Genomic DNA, 21,518 nt, shown 5'->3' on the forward strand with positions numbered 1-21,518 from the left:
ATTCCCAAAAACTCATTGGAATTTCGAAAATTCTCTAAAATTTATATGAAAATTTCAAGAAATAGCTTCCATTTCCAAGAATTTTCTAAAAAGATCGAAAATTTGAAGAAATTGCTCGAATTTTTCAAAAATTCTCTAAAAATATCAGAATATCAAACCCAGATTCCCAAAAACTCATTGGAATTTCGAAAATTCTCTAAAATTTATATGAAAATTTCAAGAAATAGCTTCCATTTCCAAGAATTTTCTAAAAAGATCGAAAATTTGAAGAAATTGCTCGAATTTTTCAAAAATTCTCTAAAAATATCAGAATATCAAACCCAGATTCCCAAAAACTCATTGGAATTTCGAAAATTCTCTAAAATTTATATGAAAATTTCAAGAAATAGCTTCCATTTCCAAGAATTTTCTAAAAAGATCGAAAATTTGAAGAAATTGCTCGAATTTTTCAAAAATTCTCTAAAAATATCAGAATATCAAACCCAGATTCCCAAAAACTCATTGGAATTTCGAAAATTCTCTAAAATTTATATGAAAATTTCAAGAAATAGCTTCCATTTCCAAGAATTTTCTAAAAAGATCGAAAATTTGAAGAAATTGCTCGAATTTTTCAAAAATTCTCTAAAAATATCAGAATATCAAACCCAGATTCCCAAAAACTCATTGGAATTTCGAAAATTCTCTAAAATTTATATGAAAATTTCAAGAAATAGCTTCCATTTCCAAGAATTTTCTAAAAAGATCGAAAATTTGAAGAATTTGCTCGAATTTTTCAAAAATTCTCTAAAAATATCAGAATATCAAACCCAGATTCCCAAAAACTCATTGGAATTTCGAAAATTCTCTAAAATTTATATGAAAATTTCAAGAAATAGCTTCCATTTCCAAGAATTTTCTAAAAAGATCGAAAATTTGAAGAAATTGCTCGAATTTTTCAAAAATTCTCTAAAAATATCAGAATATCAAACCCAGATTCCCAAAAACTCATTGGAATTTCGAAAATTCTCTAAAATTTATATGAAAATTTCAAGAAATAGCTTCCATTTCCAAGAATTTTCTAAAAAGATCGAAAATTTGAAGAATTTGCTCGAATTTTTCAAAAATTCTCTAAAAATATCAGAATATCAAACCCAGATTCCCAAAAACTCATTGGAATTTCGAAAATTCTCTAAAATTTATATGAAAATTTCAAGAAATAGCTTCCATTTCCAAGAATTTTCTAAAAAGATCGAAAATTTGAAGAAATTGCTCGAATTTTTCAAAAATTCTCTAAAAATATCAGAATATCAAACCCAGATTCCCAAAAACTCATTGGAATTTCGAAAATTCTCTAAAATTCATATGAAAATTTCAAGAAATAGCTTCCATTTTCAACAAAGTTATTCCATTTCCAACAATTCTTCAAAAAATCGAATTCGATATTATTTGAAGAAATTTTTCGAGAATTCTCTAAAATTTGCATCTAGATTTCCAGAAATTACTTCGATTCGCCTAAAAGTTGATTGATTTCCAAGAATTTTCAAAAATAGATCGAAAATTTGAAGAAATTGCTCGAATTTTTCAAAAATTCTCTAAAAATATCGGAATCTCAAACTCAGATTTCCAAAAACTTATTCGAATTTCGAGAATTCTCTAAAATTCATATGAAAATTTCAAGAAATTGCATCCATTTTCCACCAAGTTATTCCATTTCCAAAAATTCTCTAAAAATATTAGAATTTCAAACTCAAATTGTTGGAAAATCTTTGACCATTAGGTCTGGGAAAAGAATATAATCCGAGGAAACTAAATCTGGCGAATATGGTGCATTAATTAGCAATTCAAACTTCAATTGGTCAATTTTGGCCATTGCAATAACGGATTTTCCAGCTGGTGCATTATATTGATGAAACAACACTTTCTTCAGAAGTTTCTGCTTGATTTCTTCACCGAAACGATCCTATAACTTCGCGTAATACTCGACGTTGATGGTTTTTCCTTTTCCAAGATACTTAACGAAAATTACCCCACGCGTATACCAGAAAAACCTCTTCAACTTCTTTGGAACCGATTTTTCCCTTTTCAGTCCATTGTTTTGATCGTTTTCTCGTTCCAGGTTTGAAGTCATGATAATAATTCAAAATATCCATTAAAAAACTTTCCTTCTTCTTCTCCTTTTTCTCTTCTATCGTAAAAACGGGAAAATGTAACCAAATTAATGTCGATTTAAACGTTATTTCTCTATTTCCCAGTTGGAATGTCGACTCCATTAAATCTCCATCAATTCCGTATAATTAATACATTTACCTAATAGAAAATTGTATAACTTTTTTTACAAACAGTAAAGAATTTCAATTATTTCAAAACAGTCGGAGGTATCCAATTAAAAATCTGTACACGGTCGTTATAATTAATATCAATTTCATTTCAAACGAACCGGTTTAGTTTGGTCATGCCAATATATGGTAAATGTTGGCTAATCCCAACGATATAGAAGAAAATTTAAAAAATCTCAATCGATCAACATCCAAACAACCAAATCATTAATCATTTTTTAATGGAACGCACCTCGTATAAAGTAAATTAAAAAACATTAATCTCGAACGCCGTTTCAATATGAATTATCACATGTAAATTGTCGCTTATTTTTATTCGTTCGCGATCCGATCCCTCTGTATATAAATATTGAACGTCGTCCTCGGCGATAATTCAAGTACGAAAATTGACACCACGCCGAGACTCGACCAGCAACTGCTTCTGTCCACGTCAGCGCATTAAACACACAACATGGCCGCCCATGTTCGATCACGTGTCTTATCAAAAATTGCGGACGGCTTGTATAAATTCGAGAAAGTTAATTATTCGTCAAGTCTTGAAATACGTTCTAGCATATTATTTCGTTTGACGTATATACAAGGTGAAATATATTAATAGATAAAATTAAAAACTTTTAATTCCGCGAATCACAGATGGCACCGCCATTGACAATTCTATGTGACGTTTCAATATGTCGGATAAAATTTAATGATAGAAATTTACAAAACAAACTTATTCGACAAAAAAAACAGTAGTTGAATTTTGTAAATCGATGTTATAGTTAAAATTTAATTATTTAATTAAATGAACTGACTGTAAGTTAGGAAAAAAATAATCTAAGATAGTTAATTGGATGCCATCGACCTTTCGACCTTTTTGCTTGCCAACAAATAATTCCGCGAAGATTTATGATGTAATAGATCCGATTATTGTCATAAAAGTTGTTCGTTATAAAATGTAAATATTAATTTTATATAATATACAACAACTAATTACCATAAAAAAAAATTTAGTATACGAGGGTTATCCGGAAAGTTTCGATTTTCGTATTTATACGTTATAACTTCGGAGCGATCTCTACGGGGATTTGTTGTGACGAGTAAAGGCCGTCACACACTTATGATGTAGTTTTCACCTTTAAAACACGTGTCTGATCGTACAAAACCGTTTTACGGTTGTAGGACGCGTGTCGCTTGGAAATTTGTTTGAAAATTTTCGAGTTTTCGCAGTATTTGAGCCGTGCAGAGGAACTATTCCTATATCAGGGCCTAATCCAACAAATCACCCTCCTTATTCCACCAAACTTCAACGAATTTCTCTCAAATTGGACGGCTGAGAAGTGTGGAAGGGAGTTTTACGTCGAAATTTGATTATTCGTGTACACTGTGGTGGTTTGGGCATGTTTTGGAGAAAACCTCGAAGAAAGAATACATCGCAGTCACCCGATTCAGTTGTTGTGGGTCCAATTGGACTACAAATCGAGATTAAATCGATTCAAAAGTCGATGGAAAGTTGTTTATACGCCTAACCTAACTATGATCGAAATTATTGATGTACATCCATGTATAACTGAATTTTTTTCACATTTTAATCGTTCCTTACGGTTTGTTAATGGGAAAAATGCCCTGCGGACGAATCAGAACCGACTCCAACAACCCATAACCAACCCAAAACGTGATTTTTGACGATATTTACAAATACCCCTCGTATAATTTATTCACGATCGAGTTTTAACGTATAATTAAAACATTTATATTATACTCTGCGCCTACTTGGTAATTTTCGTTTTTCTGTTTTTAGTACCGACCGCCTCGGTACCGTGCACGAACCACTCCCATCGATTATTCAAAATAACCTTTTACGAAATCGGGGCCGCGTACATATGAGGTCGTAGGCGCTCGAAATTTCGAGAGGGGACAACGGGTACCTCCCCATTTACAACTCGGGTGCTACAGATATCATTTTGTATTTGTTTGTGTCTGGTTTCCATTTCCCAAGTGAAATTCCAAGATTGAGGCCTCGGAATCAACCGATTCTTATCAATGAACGAATAACCACCAAAACGGAAGCAGAAACGTCGAGAATTTTCAAAATTCCGAAGTGATTTAATACGTTTAACGATGCTGGATCAAATCCTACGTCAAAAACAAACAGAAGGTGCAACGCCAGACATGTTGGATGTCATACCTTGTTACACAAGATGGCGGCACCAGCCGCTGTCAGTGAACGATGACAGTTGACAGAAGCGACAACTGACATAAAAACAAACAACTACCAATAGAAAACAACGTTTTCTACTTGAACGAAGCCCATTTTCGATTGAATCGGCATGTCGACAAATGAAATTGTAGATTTGGAATAGAGAAAGTATGAAAAAACTTTCCATGGCCTCTAAGCAGTCCAGATCTATTTCTATGCGATTTATTTTGACGAGGTTTTGTTGAAAAGGAACAAACAAAGATAAAACGTATATGATACACCCTGTATAATCGTTACCCACTGCTGGTCGATTGAATATACACGGCGGCAGGTAAAAAATCAATTAATCCATTGAGATAACCACCAATTTTGGTTTATTTGCATACCCTTGTCGTTATATTATTAAATTTGCGCGGCGTGAGAAATCTCGTTTTCTACCGAAGCAATTCGGCCAAAAAAAAAAAAAACGCCGAAAAGGCGTGCGATTCATCAACTTTTCTCGCAATCTAAACAATTATTTCGAAATAGAATTTGAATTTTTAAAATTGGGCGTTCACGCGATCTCTATTAAGGATAATTAGTAAATTTTTTATTTCTTGTTGGCAACATATTAACCGCGAGTCGTTTACTGATTCTTGATTGGCTTTTCGTATTTTTAATATTAAGAACTTAACGCTACTGGTCCAATATCCGAACGACCTCGCTTTCTGCACGAGCCGTGGCCTCGTTAACCGGTCAATAAAATCAACAGAAAGACGCGTATTTCCAGATTTCTTGCTAAAATTAACATTAAAACACTTTTTAATGATGTTTCGGCATGAAGAAGCGCCGCCCCGTCACCAAATCAATGTATCCGAACCGAATTTTCCAAATCGGTGGCTGGAGAAGCACGAATAGATGGAATAGCCATCACTATTTCCTTATCTGACCCCGTTAGACTTCTTTTTTTGGGATATATGAAATGTTTTGTATATAAAACAAAGTCCCGTCACCAAATCAATGTGCCCCAACCGAATTTTCCAAATCGGCGGCTAGGAAAACGCGAATCGACGGAATAGCCATCACTATTTCCTTATCTGACCCCGTTAGACTTCTTTTTTTTTTGGATATATGTAAAGTATACCGAGTTATACATCGAATACAGCTGTTACGAGTGGGAAGAACCACCTCGAACAACTTTCCCAATTAAACAATAACACTTCTACATCAGGATTGTTTTTTTTTTTTAGAGATTCCAAGTTATATTTATTTTATAACCTTCTTAATATCCCTAATAGTTTGCAATTAACTTAATCCTCTCCAATATACATGGTATACGTTTTAAGAAAAACCAACATACCTACATCCCTCTACTTTCTACATGATTTCATGGCATACGAACCCTGACGAGACGTTTTGAATCGAAATAAACCGAAACCGCGACTTGAAATATGTTGAAAACTTGTTACATGTTGTCAAGACGTTCGCAGTATTTAGTAAATCTCCTAAATTGACATTATCATTAAAAAAAAATTAAAAAACACTTATTATTTCGAAAACAGTTTAAAATATAAATAATATACTTGTATTTAAAATGAGAATGTTGATATTGGTCATTGTCGCATAACACACCCCGTATAATTTATTTAAATGCGCATTTAAAAAATACAAATGGACGTATCCGAGTATTTTCCCCAAAACACGCTGTAATTTATTTATGAATTTATCAATTTGAAGCATTTGGCTAGTCCGACACTGTTCCAAGGTCAATATATCTCTTCCATTTGGTAAACAACAGTTTTTTTTTTTAAGTAAAACTGCCCAATCGACAGTTGGTATTTCTGCACGACGATGTCAAATATGTAATCGGGTTTTTCCGGCTCATAACCATAAAACCCATGGCGTATTCAACGGATAACACAAAGTTTATGTATATAAAAGAAACCAGTGAATCATAGCTACCTGCACTTTTAGTTTTCGAGCAACGATAAACAGTGTTAGACCGTCTGTATCAAAATGCGGCGTAATAACGTGAATAAGTTCATCGTACTTATTTTGTTGGTTATATTAGTTGAAGATGCGATTGGAGATACTTACAAAACCATGGATAAACGAGAATGCGAAGAAAATTGTATAAGAAATTGTAATAGGGCGTATTATAAAAACGGCGAATGCATCAAACAAGGCGGACTGTTTCCCAGATTTTCAGAATGTCATTGTTGGATGAAAGAATATAATAAGAAATACGATAAAAATCAATATTACGATGACTATTGAAAAAAAATCATTGCTGTAAGTGCAAAAACTACAAAATTATTTATACATATATATAAATTTACTAATTTGTAATCATATTTAATAAAATTTTATAAACGAAGTTGTTTATTTTTAAAATATAACCTCAAATTCAATTAATCATCAATCCTTCAAGTTTACATATAAATAATACAAGATGGCGCAGAACGGAAACTAGAAACTATTTTTTATGACTTTAAATAGAAACATAACAAGTTAAAAGTTGAATTCATCAATTATCTCAATCAAATCTTTCATTTACGAATATTTTGTAAATTGATTTTTAACCATAAAAACGTAATTTAAATAAGTAAAGAATACTGTATATATATGACGTATAGTTATTTAAATTATTAGTGTGCAGATGGCGCCGTGATCTCTAAATGATATACACGACTAAAGGACCGTAATAAGGAATAATTTCGTAAGAATAAGGAAATTTGGAATAATTAGGTTGAATAATAGATTTTATATATTTAATTTATTAATATAATTGTATATATAAAAATTTTTTAACGTCAAAATAACTGTTGATATTCTACGGGGGTTATATGAAAAGTTTCGTATCTAACAACGAAATAAAATAATTTTTTTCTGTAACCTCTAAGACTACACTGGCGTTTTTAATAATTTCAAATAATAGCAAACGTATTTTTTCGTCAAAATAACAACAAATGAAAATTTAAGGTTAGGAAACAATATAAAGTCGCCGATGACCAAATCTGGTGAATACTGTGCGTTTTAACCATAAATAAGTAAAAAACACTGTATATATATGACGTATAGTTATTTAAATTATTAGTGTGCAGATGGCGCCGTGATCTCTAAATGATATACAAGACTAAAGGACCGTAATAAGGAATAATTTCGTAAGAATAAAAGAAATTTGGAATAATTAGTTGAATAATAGATTTTATATATTTAATTTATTAATTTTAATGTATATATAAACATTTTTTAACGTCAAAATAACTGTTAATATCCTACGGGGGTTATATGAAAAGTTTCGTATCTAACAACGAAATAAAATAATTTTTGGTGAATATTGTGCGTGGTAAATCAACTCAAAGTGTCATTTAAGCGATCGGCGATCAATTAAGTGTGAAAAAAAAAACGAAAAATTCCTTTAGCCTCATTTGCAATCCACCGTTTTTTCGTTTCAAGACGGTGTAGATCGGGGTTTTATCTACAATACGATTTCGTTTTGCTTAAACAGCGTCAATTAAATGTATCTACGATAGTTTTTATGCTTGTCCTCCCTCACTACTACATATGTTACCTGGAGCAGGTATTTTCCGCCCCAGAAGGTTTTTCCTGCTACAAATCTCAGTGTTGTTTCGGGAAATTGTTTTTTGGTGCTTCCTCGTATATGTTTCTACCGCTATTGCTCTTTCTCTTTACCATTAATCCATTACCATATGGTGAAATTTACCATTACAACCTTCATTTCCAAATTGAGATCGAGAACTTTTTGGACAACACTCGTATCAAAACAATAATGATGTTTATTGATTCCAGACTGTATGTACGGGGGCAATAACTTTCGGGGAAGGGGAGAGCGATAATTTTTAAGGATGTATTCGATTCGACAAATCGACAAATTAAAACAAATACAGGATGTCTTAATAAAGACAATTTATTTGTTTTTACGAGTACGATGTTATTTATTTTCTTTTTGGTGTTTGTACCATGGAAATTTATCATTAAAATGAGATGCTCGTCGAATTTGATGAGTTTTTTCTAATCCTGATCGACATTTAGCCCCATTTTTTTGTGTAATCGAGTTAAAAAGGACCTTTGAGACTCCATTACCCAAGATATCAATCATAACAGCAAATGGCGGTGGATTATTTATTTATTGCATGTTATTAAGTATGTTAATATAATTCTAGGATTTTTTTACAAAAAAAAATACAATAACTGCATAATAATTACTATCTAAGTACGTTCCTTATCGCGTAATTGATATAATTATATTTTGCGGTATATCGGTTTGACGTAATTTTTATTTTTAAATATTTTCAAACGCTTTTATCGATTCCCCGGAATTCCAGTGGAATTTTTATCGGAAAGAACCTAAATTATTGAGATTTTTCTAATAATAAAAACCAAATAGTGATTTTCGCCCACAAGCGCCATTTTGGGGACGCGTGCAGGACAAAACAGAAGCTCCAATTGTAGATCTATCGTTTAGCTATAAAGCAGACAAATTTTTTCAACGGATTTTACCGAAAATTCGTTATTTTCCATCTTCAAACATGTACACACCCGAAGAAAAAATTATATAATTATATTTTGCGGTATATCGGTTTGACGTAATTTTTATTTTTAAATATTTTCAAACGCTTTTATCGATTCCCCGGAATTCCAGTGGAATTTTTATCGGAAAGAACCTAAATTATTGAGATTTTTCTAATAATAAAAACCAAATAGTGATTTTCGCCCACAAGCGCCATTTTGGGGACGCGTGCAGGACAAAACAGAAGCTCCAATTGTAGATCTATCGTTTAGCTATAAAGCAGACAAATTTTTTCAACGGATTTTACCGAAAATTCGTTATTTTCCATCTTCAAACATGTACACACCCGAAAAAAAATCAGTTAATGAATTTCCTGGTCTAAACAACAACAAACTTCATTTAAATGTCAAAACCATCAATAAAATCGACGTCATAAGAACATAGAACTCAATCTATTTTGACATTAGAGCTGTCATTCAAGTTACGAATGACCCCACCCACCGAATCCATCCTCGACGGAAATTGATGCCATCTATTGGCGCGATTTAAACACCTGGTGAACCTAACGCGACATCGAAGGGTTGAAGCGAAAGCTTCTGATCGGATCCGCGGACTACGGACTGAAAATATTCATCAATATGAGACTTACCTTTCATTTTTGGGATGAACGGTGAAAGTCTGTTTGCTCAAATCTAAAATGGAGGCTTCGCTTTGCGGTTCCGCGGATATTCCGGCGCGTTGTTTTCTCGGTCGTATCCCTTTCGGACTGGTCGGATTTTGTACGCGAATAACGCTTTGGAATTTATCCAGCTGCGAACGCAAATCGCAAATTTCGTTTTCGCGTTGCTGCAATTGCTGACGCAGCTCTTGGAGACGTTGTTCGCGGAGTAATTCGATATCGACGCGTTCGATTTGGCGGGTCAGTTCTTCGATCAAAAGATCTTTTTGCACCAACAGAGCCTGAAAAACAAAAACGAATCAAATAGGGGAATAGACGGGGAAAAAATTGGTAAAACAAAAGTGTTTGGGATGGAAAATACCAGACATTTAGGCCGAATGGTTCAATAAGCAAATTGAGAATCCTCAACCACTTTCAATTCAACCCCTGGAAGACGAGATCATTCGGAATTCATATGAGATGCATCCATCGAGATTCGGAGCAATTTCTCTAAAACAAGACCTTGTAAACCAACTTTTACACCTGTTAGAACCCAAAACACAACAATATCTAACGTAGATGTCAAAACAGTCGGACTCCATTAGATAATTCCCGTCTTTTGAGCTTAAACACCCTGCAGGTACACAACCCTATCAACCCGCAGGTTTGGGGTTTTTTCAGGGCGACTGAGATAATTTCCTGGTGGATTTTTGGGGTCGTAGCAGTAAAGGAAGAAGTCTGTTGACAATGTTGGTTTGAGTATTTCAAAAAGGGCGTTTTTGGAGTTGTATTTGGCCTTTTGGTGTCAATTAAGAAGTCGTAGTGAGTTTGGGGTTTTTCTAGGGCGACTGAGATAATTTCCTGGGGGATTTTTGGGGTCGTAGCAGTGGAGGAAGAAGTCTGTTGACAATGTTGGTTTCAGTATTTCAAAAAGGGCGTTCTTGGAGTTGTATTTGGCCTTTTGGTGTCAGTTAAGCAGTCGTAGGGATTTTGGGGTTTTCCCAGGGCGACTGAGATAATTTCCTGGGGGATTTTTGGGGTCGTAGCAGTAAAGGAAGAAGTCTGTTGACAAGGTTGGTTTGAGTATTTCAAAAAGGGCGTTTTTGGAGTTGTATTTGGCCTTTTGGTGTCAATTAAGAAGTCGTAGTGAGTTTGGGGTTTTTCTAGGGCGACTGAGATAATTTCCTGGGGGATTTTTGGGGTCGTAGCAGTGGAGGAAGAAGTCTGTTGACAATGTTGGTTTCAGTATTTCAAAAAGGGCGTTCTTGGAGTTGTATTTGGCCTTTTGGTGTCAGTTAAGCAGTCGTAGTGAGTTTGGGGTTTTTCTAGGGCGACTGAGATAATTTCCTGGTGGATTTTTGGGGTCGTAGCAGTAAAGGAAGAAGTCTGTTGACAATGTTGGTTTCAGTATTTCAAAAAGGGCGTTCTTGGAGTTGTATTTGGCCTTTTGGTGTCAGTTAAGCAGTCGTAGGGATTTTGGGGTTTTCCCAGGGCGACTGAGATAATTTCCTGGGGGATTTTTGGGGTCGTAGCAGTGGAGGAAGAAGTCTGTTGACAAGGTTGGTTTCAGTATTTCAAAAAGGGCGTTCTTGGAGTTGTATTTGGCCTTTTGGTGTCAGTTAAGCAGTCGTAGTGAGTTTGGGGTTTTTCTAGGGCGACTGAGATAATTTCCTGGTGGATTTTTGGGGTCGTAGCAGTAAAGGAAGAAGTCTGTTGACAAGGTTGGTTTCAGTATTTCAAAAAGGGCGTTTTTGGAGTTGTATTTGGCCTTTTGGTGTCAATTAAGAAGTCGTAGTGAGTTTGGGGTTTTTCTAGGGCGACTGAGTTAATTTCCTGGTGGATTTTTGTGGTCGTAGCAGTAAAGGAAGAAGTCTGTTGACAATGTTGGTTTCAGTATTTCAAAAAGGGCGTTCTTGGAGTTGTATTTGGCCTTTTGGTGTCAGTTAAGAAGTCGTAGGGATTTTGGGGTTTTTCCAGGACTGAGATAATTTCCTGGGGGATTTTTGGGGTCGTAGCAGTGAAGGGAGAAGTCTGTTGACAAGGTTGGTTTCAGTATTTCAAAAAGGGCGTTCTTGGAGTTGTATTTGGCCTTTTGGTGTCAGTTAAGAAGTCGTAGGGATTTTGGGGTTTTTCCAGGACTGAGATAATTTCCTGGGGGATTTTTGGGGTCGTAGCAGTGAAGGGAGAAGTCTGTTGACAAGGTTGGTTTGAGTATTTTAAAAAACGGCGTTTTTGGAGTTGTACTTGGCCTTTTGGTGTCAGTTAAGAAGTCGTAGGGATTTTGGGGTTTTTCCAGGACGACTGAGTTAGTTTCCTGGGGGATTTTTGGGGTCGTAGCAGTAAAGGAAGAAGCCTGTTGACAAGGTTGGTTTCAGTATTTCAAAAAGGGCGTTTTTGGAGTTGTATTTGGCCTTTTGGTGTCAGTTAAGAAGTCGTAGGGATTTTGGGGTTTTTCCAGGACTGAGATAATTTCCTGGGGGATTTTTGGGGTCGTAGCAGTGAAGGGAGAAGTCTGTTGACAAGGTTGGTTTGAGTATTTTAAAAAACGGCGTTTTTGGAGTTGTACTTGGCCTTTTGGTGTCAGTTAAGAAGTCGTAGGGATTTTGGGGTTTTTCCAGGACGACTGAGTTAGTTTCCTGGGGGATTTTTGGGGTCGTAGCAGTAAAGGAAGAAGCCTGTTGACAAGGTTGGTTTCAGTATTTCAAAAAGGGCGTTTTTGGAGTTGTATTTGGCCTTTTGGTGTCAGTTAAGAAGTCGTAGGGATTTTGGGGTTTTTCCAGGACTGAGATAATTTCCTGGGGGATTTTTGGGGTCGTAGCAGTGAAGGGAGAAGTCTGTTGACAAGGTTGGTTTGAGTATTTTAAAAAACGGCGTTTTTGGAGTTGTACTTGGCCTTTTGGTGTCAGTTAAGAAGTCGTAGTGAGTTTGGGGTTTTTCCAGGGTGACTGAGTTAGTTTCCTGGTGGATTTTTGGGGTCGTAGCAGTAAATAAAACTATGATAGTCAACACAGTAGTCAAAGATCGATAGAGATTACGACACGCGACAACAGAAATAAAAAAAAAAACATTCGCTATATACATAATCGCATAAAATGTTTTTTTTTTCGTTTTTGGTTAAAATTTTTGGAAGTTTTTTCATTTCATTACTCATAACTTTCAACGAATATATAAATTATTCATTCGTAAAAGAATAAATCAGTTTTTTGAAGTAGCAATTCGGGGTTTTGTTCGAAATAACACATTTGCTAAAAAATTACGGACCCTTGCAGTTTGAATTATCGTCAAAATAAAATAAAATAACACATTCGAACGAAAAAAAAAAACAATAAAAAGAATTACCTTATTTCGTTTTTTGAATATTTCCTCAAACAGTTTATTGAAACCCATCTCGACAATCACAAGAAAACAATTAAACTGAAATTATTCAAAAGTATATCTCTTAATAGAGACAAAAATAAAGATTTTAATCTATTTCAATTATTATTGATAGCGTAATAAGTATAAAGATAAAAAACAATGACGACGTTCTCAATGAACTGGTCCATAAATTAATTGAGAGGCCGCAACAACCAGTCGCGAGAAAAATATCAATAAACAAACGTGTACCCCTTGTATACACTGCCAGACGAAAGTTTAAAAACAAATTAAAACAATATAATTAATATTTTAAAAAAATATTGTCGAAAATAAAAGTTTTAATATTAGTTTTATAAATATCCAACAGATGGTCCGATTAAACACGTAGTTTTTCAAAAAAATCACTATATTCGTTATTTTTTCAAATAATTACAACAAATACAATCATCCCAAGGCTTTTCAAACATCTCGAAGCCGTTCTTGTAGACAAATTTCTTCGTTTGAACTGAATTTGTAGCCAGCGACCATTTTTTGAGACCATCGATAAGCCAATAGTCACTGGGAACCAGATCTGGACTATAATATGGATGAGGAATGTGATTAGTTCAATTTAACCATCGCTTTTCCTTGATTTTTGCATTCAAACGACTCCATGTTTATCTTTTTGGACATAATATGGAAGCCCAGCTGACTAGGAGGCTACGAACCCGGTTCACCGACCGCGGTCCACTCAGATCATGATCTTTTCGATTTTTTTTTGAGCAAACTTTGAACTATCCGGTACCAAAAATCAAGCATAGTCGCTTTTCTAACCGATTGGAAGGAAATTATGGGAAAGGAACAGTCCAAATACATTTTAGAACAAAATTGTTCCACAGGACAATTATCCCAAACATAGCAGAGGTTATTTGGACAATAAATGGCCTCCTCGAAGCCCGGATCTCTATCCCATCGACTTTTTTTGGCAATAATTTGATAGTATTGTCCAAAATTTTGATTTATAGTCGCTTTGATAACTCTATAACAAAGATGCGAGACATTTCCAGAGATTTGTGAAAAAATTAATGGAATTTTTTGATGAAAAATTTAATTAAACTCTAAATATCCAAGTTTTCATTGATTTTTCTACTTTAATTAAGGTTTGGTGTTGACTAAGATGATTTTAAAGACGTAGATCACCAGCTACGTCACCTGATCTGAAACCACTCGATTTTTGCATTCAAACGACTCCATGTTTATCTTTTTGGACATAATATGGTAGCCCAGCTGATTTGGAGGCTACGAACCCGGTTCACCGACCGCGGTCCACTCAGATCATGATCTTTTCGATTTTTTTTTTGAGCAAACTTTGAACTATCCGGTACCAAAAATCAAGCATAGTCGCTTTTCTAACCGATTGGAAGGAAATTATGGGAAAGGAACAGTCCAAATACATTTTAGAACAAAATTGTTCCACAGGACAATTATCCCAAACATAGCAGAGGTTATTTGGACAATAAATGGCCTCCTCGAAGCCCGGATCTCTATCCCATCGACTTTTTTTGGCAATAATTTGATAGTATTGTCCAAAATTTTGATTTATAGTCGCTTTGATAACTCTATAACAAAGATGCGAGACATTTCCAGAGATTTGTGAAAAAATTAATGGAATTTTTTGATGAAAAATTTAATTAAACTCTAAATATCCAAGTTTTCATTGATTTTTCTACTTTAATTAAGGTTTGGTGTTGACTAAGATGATTTTAAAGACGTAGATCACCAGCTACGTCACCTGATCTGAAACCACTCGATTTTTGCATTCAAACGACTCCATGTTTATCTTTTTGGACATAATATGGTAGCCCAGCTGATTTGGAGGCTACGAACCCGGTTCACCGACCGCGGTCCACTCAGATCATGATCTTTTCGATTTTTTTTTTGAGCAAACTTTGAACTATCCGGTACCAAAAATCAAGCATAGTCGCTTTTCTAACCGATTGGAAGGAAATTATGGGAAAGGAACAGTCCAAAAACATTTTAGAACAAAATTGTTCCACAGGACAATTATCCCAAACATAGCAGAGGTTATTTGGACAATAAATGGCCTCCTCGAAGCCCGGATCTCTATCCCATCGACTTTTTTTGACAATAATTTGATAGTATTGTCCAAAATTTTGATTTATAGTCGCTTTGATAACTCTATAACAAAGATGCGAGATTTGTGAAAAAATTAATGGAATTTTTTGATGAAAAATTTAATTAAACTCTAAATATCCAAGTTTTCATTGATTTTTCTACTTTAATTAAGGTTTGGTGTTGACTAAGATGATTTTAAAGACGTAGATCACCAGCTACGTCACCTGATCTGAAACCACTCGATTTAAAGTTAAAAAATCGCGACTACGTTAATCAGAAGATTCAATAGAACGAATAAATTCATTTTTTAACGATTTTTTCAACGATTTACGTAGTTTAAAGAACAAAAAAATTCATTGGCGTCCAAATTATAGTCCAATTCTTCTCGGAACGAAAATAGAAATGGAAAATGTCACCTACCTGTAACTCCGCGACGTTGGCCATTTTGTCCGAGACGCGATTAGTCACTACCGTCGAATTAGGATTATTGTTCAACGGTGCACCTTGGTGTACAGAGGCTTCCTCGTCTACGACGGACGAGAAGCACAGAGAACCGAAACACACACGCATATATATTCGACTCGAAACACCGAACGGCGATTTCCCCAATCGAAACGCTCCTGGAAATCCGCCAAAAACGTGCCCGAACCAACGAAAATCGTCTAAAATTCTAACCGAACAATTGAAAAACGATTAAAACGATATCAATAAACTGAATGACGACGGGGATTTGTATCTGATACTCATATTTATTTATCTAAGATCGGAGTAGTAGGAACGCGGTTTGTTTTCGACGCCATTGTTGTACTCGCTTCGACCTGAAAAAAATATTAAAAACACTCTTTTACTTCACGTCTTCTTATCGGCCATTATTAACTGTTATTCTATTATATAATTCGACTTCGAGAAATTTAAATGTTAATAATAATGCATAAACAATGATATTATTTCTGAAGGACCTCATTAAATTATTTCATTTAAGTTATATCGACATTTACTTCATATATTCCAAAAAAAAATAGTAATAACCAAATAAATAGTTGATATAAAGGATATTTCGAACGATTTGGCAACGTGGTTTACGTTTAGTTGTTGGAGAATACAAATTGTCGTTAACTACGCCCCTGGATGAAAATATATGGTATCTAATCAACTCATAATTATATCTTGATTATATTCTAAATCAACTGTTTATTGGAGTCGAAATATTCGGTCTGGATTACATGTAGTAACAAGTTCAAATAATAAACTATTACGTTAATCTTTATATTATTATAATCACTGAAATTACACTAAAAAAAAATATCTGCTTATAATCCAAACACGGTGAGGAAGATTAAATTTTATTGTCGTATTAACTGATTAATTAACTGCACATCTACTCTGGTTATAATTTCTCACAGATTTCTATAGTTATCACGATATAAATATGTTCGATAAATAGTTATATAATTAGAATAAATCAAAACACAGTTGGTAACCTTAGTTTTATCTCTAAACCATGAGTTACTTCCTATTAAAACAGCCATTTCTTTTGTTTTACCGTTATCGTTATTATAATAATAAACAATGTCGTTAGATTACTTGAAATCGTTAAATATTTCTATATCCAACATCAAATTTTTCTATTTATGACCTTGAAATCACGGAACGCACTACGTATTTAACTCCCTGGATACGGAAACCATTAATTATGTCTGCGGTAAATTATAATTCAAAATTTGACCAGAATGGCGCTCCTGTCTCACAATATATCATATGATCGTTCGGTTCAGTCTTCCGTCCGTCTTATTTGAATGACACCTCTCTTAAATACAATGAAGTATGCAGTGTAGAAAAATTTTAAATTACTAGAGTCGTTAATTAAAGAATTTGATGGACACAAACATAATTCTCCTTACTTCTACCCTCCATTCCATTAATTTTCACCGAATCATCAACGTTTCCCGAAACCAAAGAAAAAAAAGCTATCCTGTCCTTTACTAGCAATAAAAGAGTCCAAAAAAGGTCATTTACCTTGAATTTTTTTACCCATATTACCACGCCAAATGCTCAAATAAATAGAATAAACGTCGATTCTCCACGTTGCAGGCTTTTGAAATGTATAAACTTGCATTAAAAACAGACCGAGTCGTCCGAAATTATTTAAAAAAAATCCTAACCTTAACGAACATCTTCAATTAATCTAAACGAAGCAGCTCGAAGAGAACGATATTAAGAAAAATTAAATAAAATAAACGTTTTAAAGCGGTTTTTATCAATAAACGAAATATTTTGACCATGTGACAATTCACTTAAATACGAATAAAAAAACTATTTAAAAACAAAACGTAAATAAAGCGTCGGCCGTTAAGCAGGATAAACATAACCTATAAATATGTTTTCTAAAATTAGGACAGTCGCTATTTTCATATAAAAAGTTGTTTGATTTATAAATAAACGTCCGATTTGAAATATCGCTTTTTATCAAACAATTATGAGTGAAATCGATCCGTAGTTGTTACATCTATAAATCGATAAAACCACGAAGCGAAGACACTCCATAAAATCAGTTTTCAATTGGATATAAGCCGCCGCGGGTCACGAACAACTGTCTCCATCAACTTATCGCATGTGTAAATGTATTCTTTGGAATTCTTTTAAAGTAAATAAATTCTATGTAGACTTGAGAACGCCATTCTGGTACAGCAATTATCCTAATTAAACCTATTTAAACTCTCGATTTGTAATGATAGTTCGAGGTGAATGAATTTCATTGCTTTATACAGGATCCTGTGACAACAATAATTATTACGTAATAAACATAAACATATAAACATACAATTTAGTATAAACCTCAAAAGAAAAACCATAAACTTGAGATATTTGGGCGTAAATAAATTATATAACCTCATTTTTTAATAATTTACTATTTCGTTATTCATTTCGAGTTAACGGGGTCACCTTCGGAAATTTTAAAATAACAGAATTTGACTTTCGTCTATTAGGTCAATTAATTTGAACAAAAAAAAATCCAACACTACTGATTTCAACTAAAAATAAACCTACTTAGCATTTCAAATGATCCTATATGTAACCACAAATTCAACCTTGAAATAACCAGTCGAGAGTTATGTTGTGTGTTTCCTTATGGGCTCCATATCATGATGGATAACTGAAGAATGATTCTATTTCAGATTTTAACACGTAACAACGTGATTATATATAAATATAACAATATCTCCCTGTTTAGTTCAAAAATGATTTATTACTCGCATTAGGAGATTAAAAATCTATTTAAATTTATATGTTACATCATAACAATTCGATATAATAAATTCCCGTTGCCCGCACAATAAAAATAAATAGTCAAGTCAGCTAGAATCACAAAACTATACTATAAATAGACCTACAAGTATGCTTTAACTGAATAAACGGTTTCCTCTCTAATAATACTCATACACGCTTTCAATAAATTTATTAACATCAGCTAAAATGAAATCATACATTAAAATGGACCGATAAGTAGGTGTCTCGAGTCAAATGTCACAAAAGTTATCCGTATCAATAAAAATAAAATAATACGTACCTGCAAATCGTTACAAAAATGGGTTCCATTGATATAAATACTTTTTGTTGTTAATAAAGCGTCGAATCATAAAATAATTTATACAAGACCGGAAAAAAAACAAAAACACGTGTTCGGAACCACAACTCGATTATCAAACATACAAACAAAAGTTATTCACACTTTCACATAAAGATAATGTCAGTAGATAAAATATATCTATTATATTATTTAACTAACTACTAACTAAAAACTAGTTTTTTCTTAAACTTTCACATATTTCCATTCATACTAGAATAGTAGGAAATTTCAAACGTGTTTTTGTTTAGAAGATGAGCGCAGCAACAACTGACAGCACTGAAAACCGCTGGTCGACGTTCCCTAAACGTTACGCCGGATAACAGCGTTGCCAAGCTTCAAAACATTTAAATATACAACTTAATACAAACTACAAATTGTTTTGTAGGTATTATAAAAGAAAGTTTCGTTAACTTATAAATTTTCAGGTTATATTGATGTGAACAGTTAAAATAAACAATTCACGAAAATTATTATACATAATTGCGAATTCATTTATTATCTTCTAAATTTTGATTAATATGAACTAATTTCTTTAAAATGTACTATCCATAATTATTAAACAATCTAGTTATTTGAGTAATTCTGTTTTAATCATTAACCAAAACGATCAAAATTGTTTAGTGAGTCCTGTAAACTCGGAATATTTCAAACTAGCGGCAACGTCACATAGGCGAATTAGATCGTCCATAGTTTTATATTACGTCCCCTCTCTCTCACATTCCCAACTCATGATTTTCCTACGTCCACTGCATGCTAGGAAACTCACGATGTATTCTATAGTCGTATTATCACTTCAGATGACGAGTAGACAGCAACAAGTGGCGTTACGTTGTAAACCCACGTGTAAATTTTGTTATACGAGATGTATTCCAAATATTACACTTACTAGGATTTGTCCTGCGCTTCTGATTGGACACAATTTTTTGTTGAGATGAGTGGTGGGAAACACTGTGTGATAAAACTTTATGGGGCTTCGGTTCAGACATAATTTGTAGCAATTCGCATTGTCTACAGTTTTGTATATAATATTTTTCTATAAAATTGAAAATAAAGAAGTTATTAACTTTTTATTATTTAATTTCAGAATACATAGATCAATTTTGTAGATCGTCTTTTAAATAATATTTTTTTGATTTTATTCATGTTTGACGGTTTTAGAGCGCTCTAAGGATCCGATTTTTCAAATCTGAGATCAATTAATTGTAAAATAAAAAAAAATTAAGCAATTAAAAAGATAATTTACTGGGAAATTTCATATTTTTCTTAATAACTCCTTTATTTTTAATTTTATGAAAAAAAGTTATATAAACAAATTTGTAGATAATGCGATTAGCTACAAATTATGTCTCCGCAAATTTTCTATGAGATCCGTAGTTACAGAGATATAGAGAAAAATGTGTCTGCACCTCTTTTTCCAAGATGGCGACTGCGGGAGTACAACTCCTTCCCCACATATCCTAACAGTAAAATTGCGTCCTGGTAAAATATAAGGATAGAAAGCACATAGTGACGTATATTCAAAAATATTTTACAGGGTGTAATGACAGAAAATAATGAGACCCGCTCGATAAAAAACGCATCACTTTCAAGTGAAAATATATTAGGCGCCAATAAGTACTCCGCAGGTTGATGCACTTAAATCTTTTTATAAAGCCAATCAGTACGCATTCACTTGTAGTAGAAGCAATGAGGTACATGCTAGTTTGTTAAATTTATGAACGAATCGAAATGCAATGAGATGTTGACTGTAATTATACTACTACTTATAGATTTTTTACTAAATCTTTTAGTTAAATAAATATCTTTGAAGAAATTGAAATTGTTTGTTAACAATTTCTATTTAAATCACTTTTTATACTAAAAATTGACAATTATGATAATTCTGACATCTACTAGAAAACGAGTTAACTACAACTCTATGAAACCAATGTGGTAGGAGGATAACAAAAATAGATGGCGGTAAGCGTGAGTAGGGGAACAGCCATATTTAGTCCTCATTTGTATAAATGTAATCAATTCAAAAGAATGAACACTGTTTGATATTCTTCAATATTATTTTTAGATTACAAATAATAATGTTATTATGAAAACAAACATCGCGTTGACTAAAAATTTCTTTATATAAATATGACAGTTACCTTCTATTGTTGTAAATAAACGGTACTAGATGTCGACACAAGTAGTACGTTTTAATATTTCATTATAGCTAATTAAAAATAAACCATATAGAGCTAAAATACTTGTTTACATTTAGGAAATATTCGATTATAGTTAATTTGTTGAAAATTAATTTCCTTTTAACATATTTTAAAATGCCGCTTTAATCAGTAAGTGTTATTATATTCGATGGTAATAATATTCAGAAGGAAACTGTAGTGTTTCTATTAAAATATTCATCTCCGCTACAAGTTAAATTATACGAACTCTAATGGGTATATTTTCTGGCTTTTAAGTAATTTATCATTTCTAATCGCATAACAGCTTTTTAAATAAAAGAAAATTTTATTTGAACGTCAATTAGAGGGAAGTTTTTACTTTAATGTGACTTAAAACATTCTACATTAAACTACAGACGTTTTTTAATTCGATTTTAATTTTATAAGGAATATGGAAACGTCATAAATGGCGGTTCTGCAGTGTAGGAGTTCGCGAGGAAAAACAAATTGGAATGTTTTGAAAAATAATTTTTAGTAAATGGTTTATGTAATTGGGTAAAAAATATATTTTATGAAAAAAACAGACTTTGGTCTAGT

At 33.2% G+C, this 21,518-nt stretch overlaps 1 protein-coding gene across 3 annotated transcripts in view; it reads right to left on the bottom strand.

Annotated features, from left to right (window-relative positions):
• Positions 1-19,050, bottom strand: part of LOC130443486 (cGMP-dependent protein kinase, isozyme 2 forms cD4/T1/T3A/T3B) — a 93,734-nt gene extending 74,684 nt beyond the window's left edge. Inside the window, exons 1-3 of one of the 3 annotated variants that reach the window (XM_056778149.1) lie at positions 18,706-19,050; positions 15,558-15,955; positions 9,657-9,967 (exon numbers count right to left, since the gene is read on the bottom strand). In XM_056778149.1, the coding sequence (XP_056634127.1) occupies positions 9,657-9,967; positions 15,558-15,707 (461 nt within the window). In that variant the 5' untranslated portion in view covers positions 15,708-15,955; positions 18,706-19,050. Of the gene's footprint in view, positions 1-9,656; positions 9,968-13,004; positions 13,076-15,557; positions 15,956-18,185; positions 18,436-18,705 lie in introns of those variants that run through there. The other 2 variants (XM_056778150.1, XM_056778152.1) reach the window with 2 other exon arrangements.
• Between the last annotated feature and the right edge of the window lie 2,468 nt (positions 19,051-21,518).

The sequence above is a fragment of the Diorhabda sublineata genome, chromosome 4 (genome assembly GCF_026230105.1).
Source record: "Diorhabda sublineata isolate icDioSubl1.1 chromosome 4, icDioSubl1.1, whole genome shotgun sequence".
Lineage (NCBI taxonomy): Eukaryota > Metazoa > Arthropoda > Insecta > Coleoptera > Chrysomelidae > Diorhabda > Diorhabda sublineata.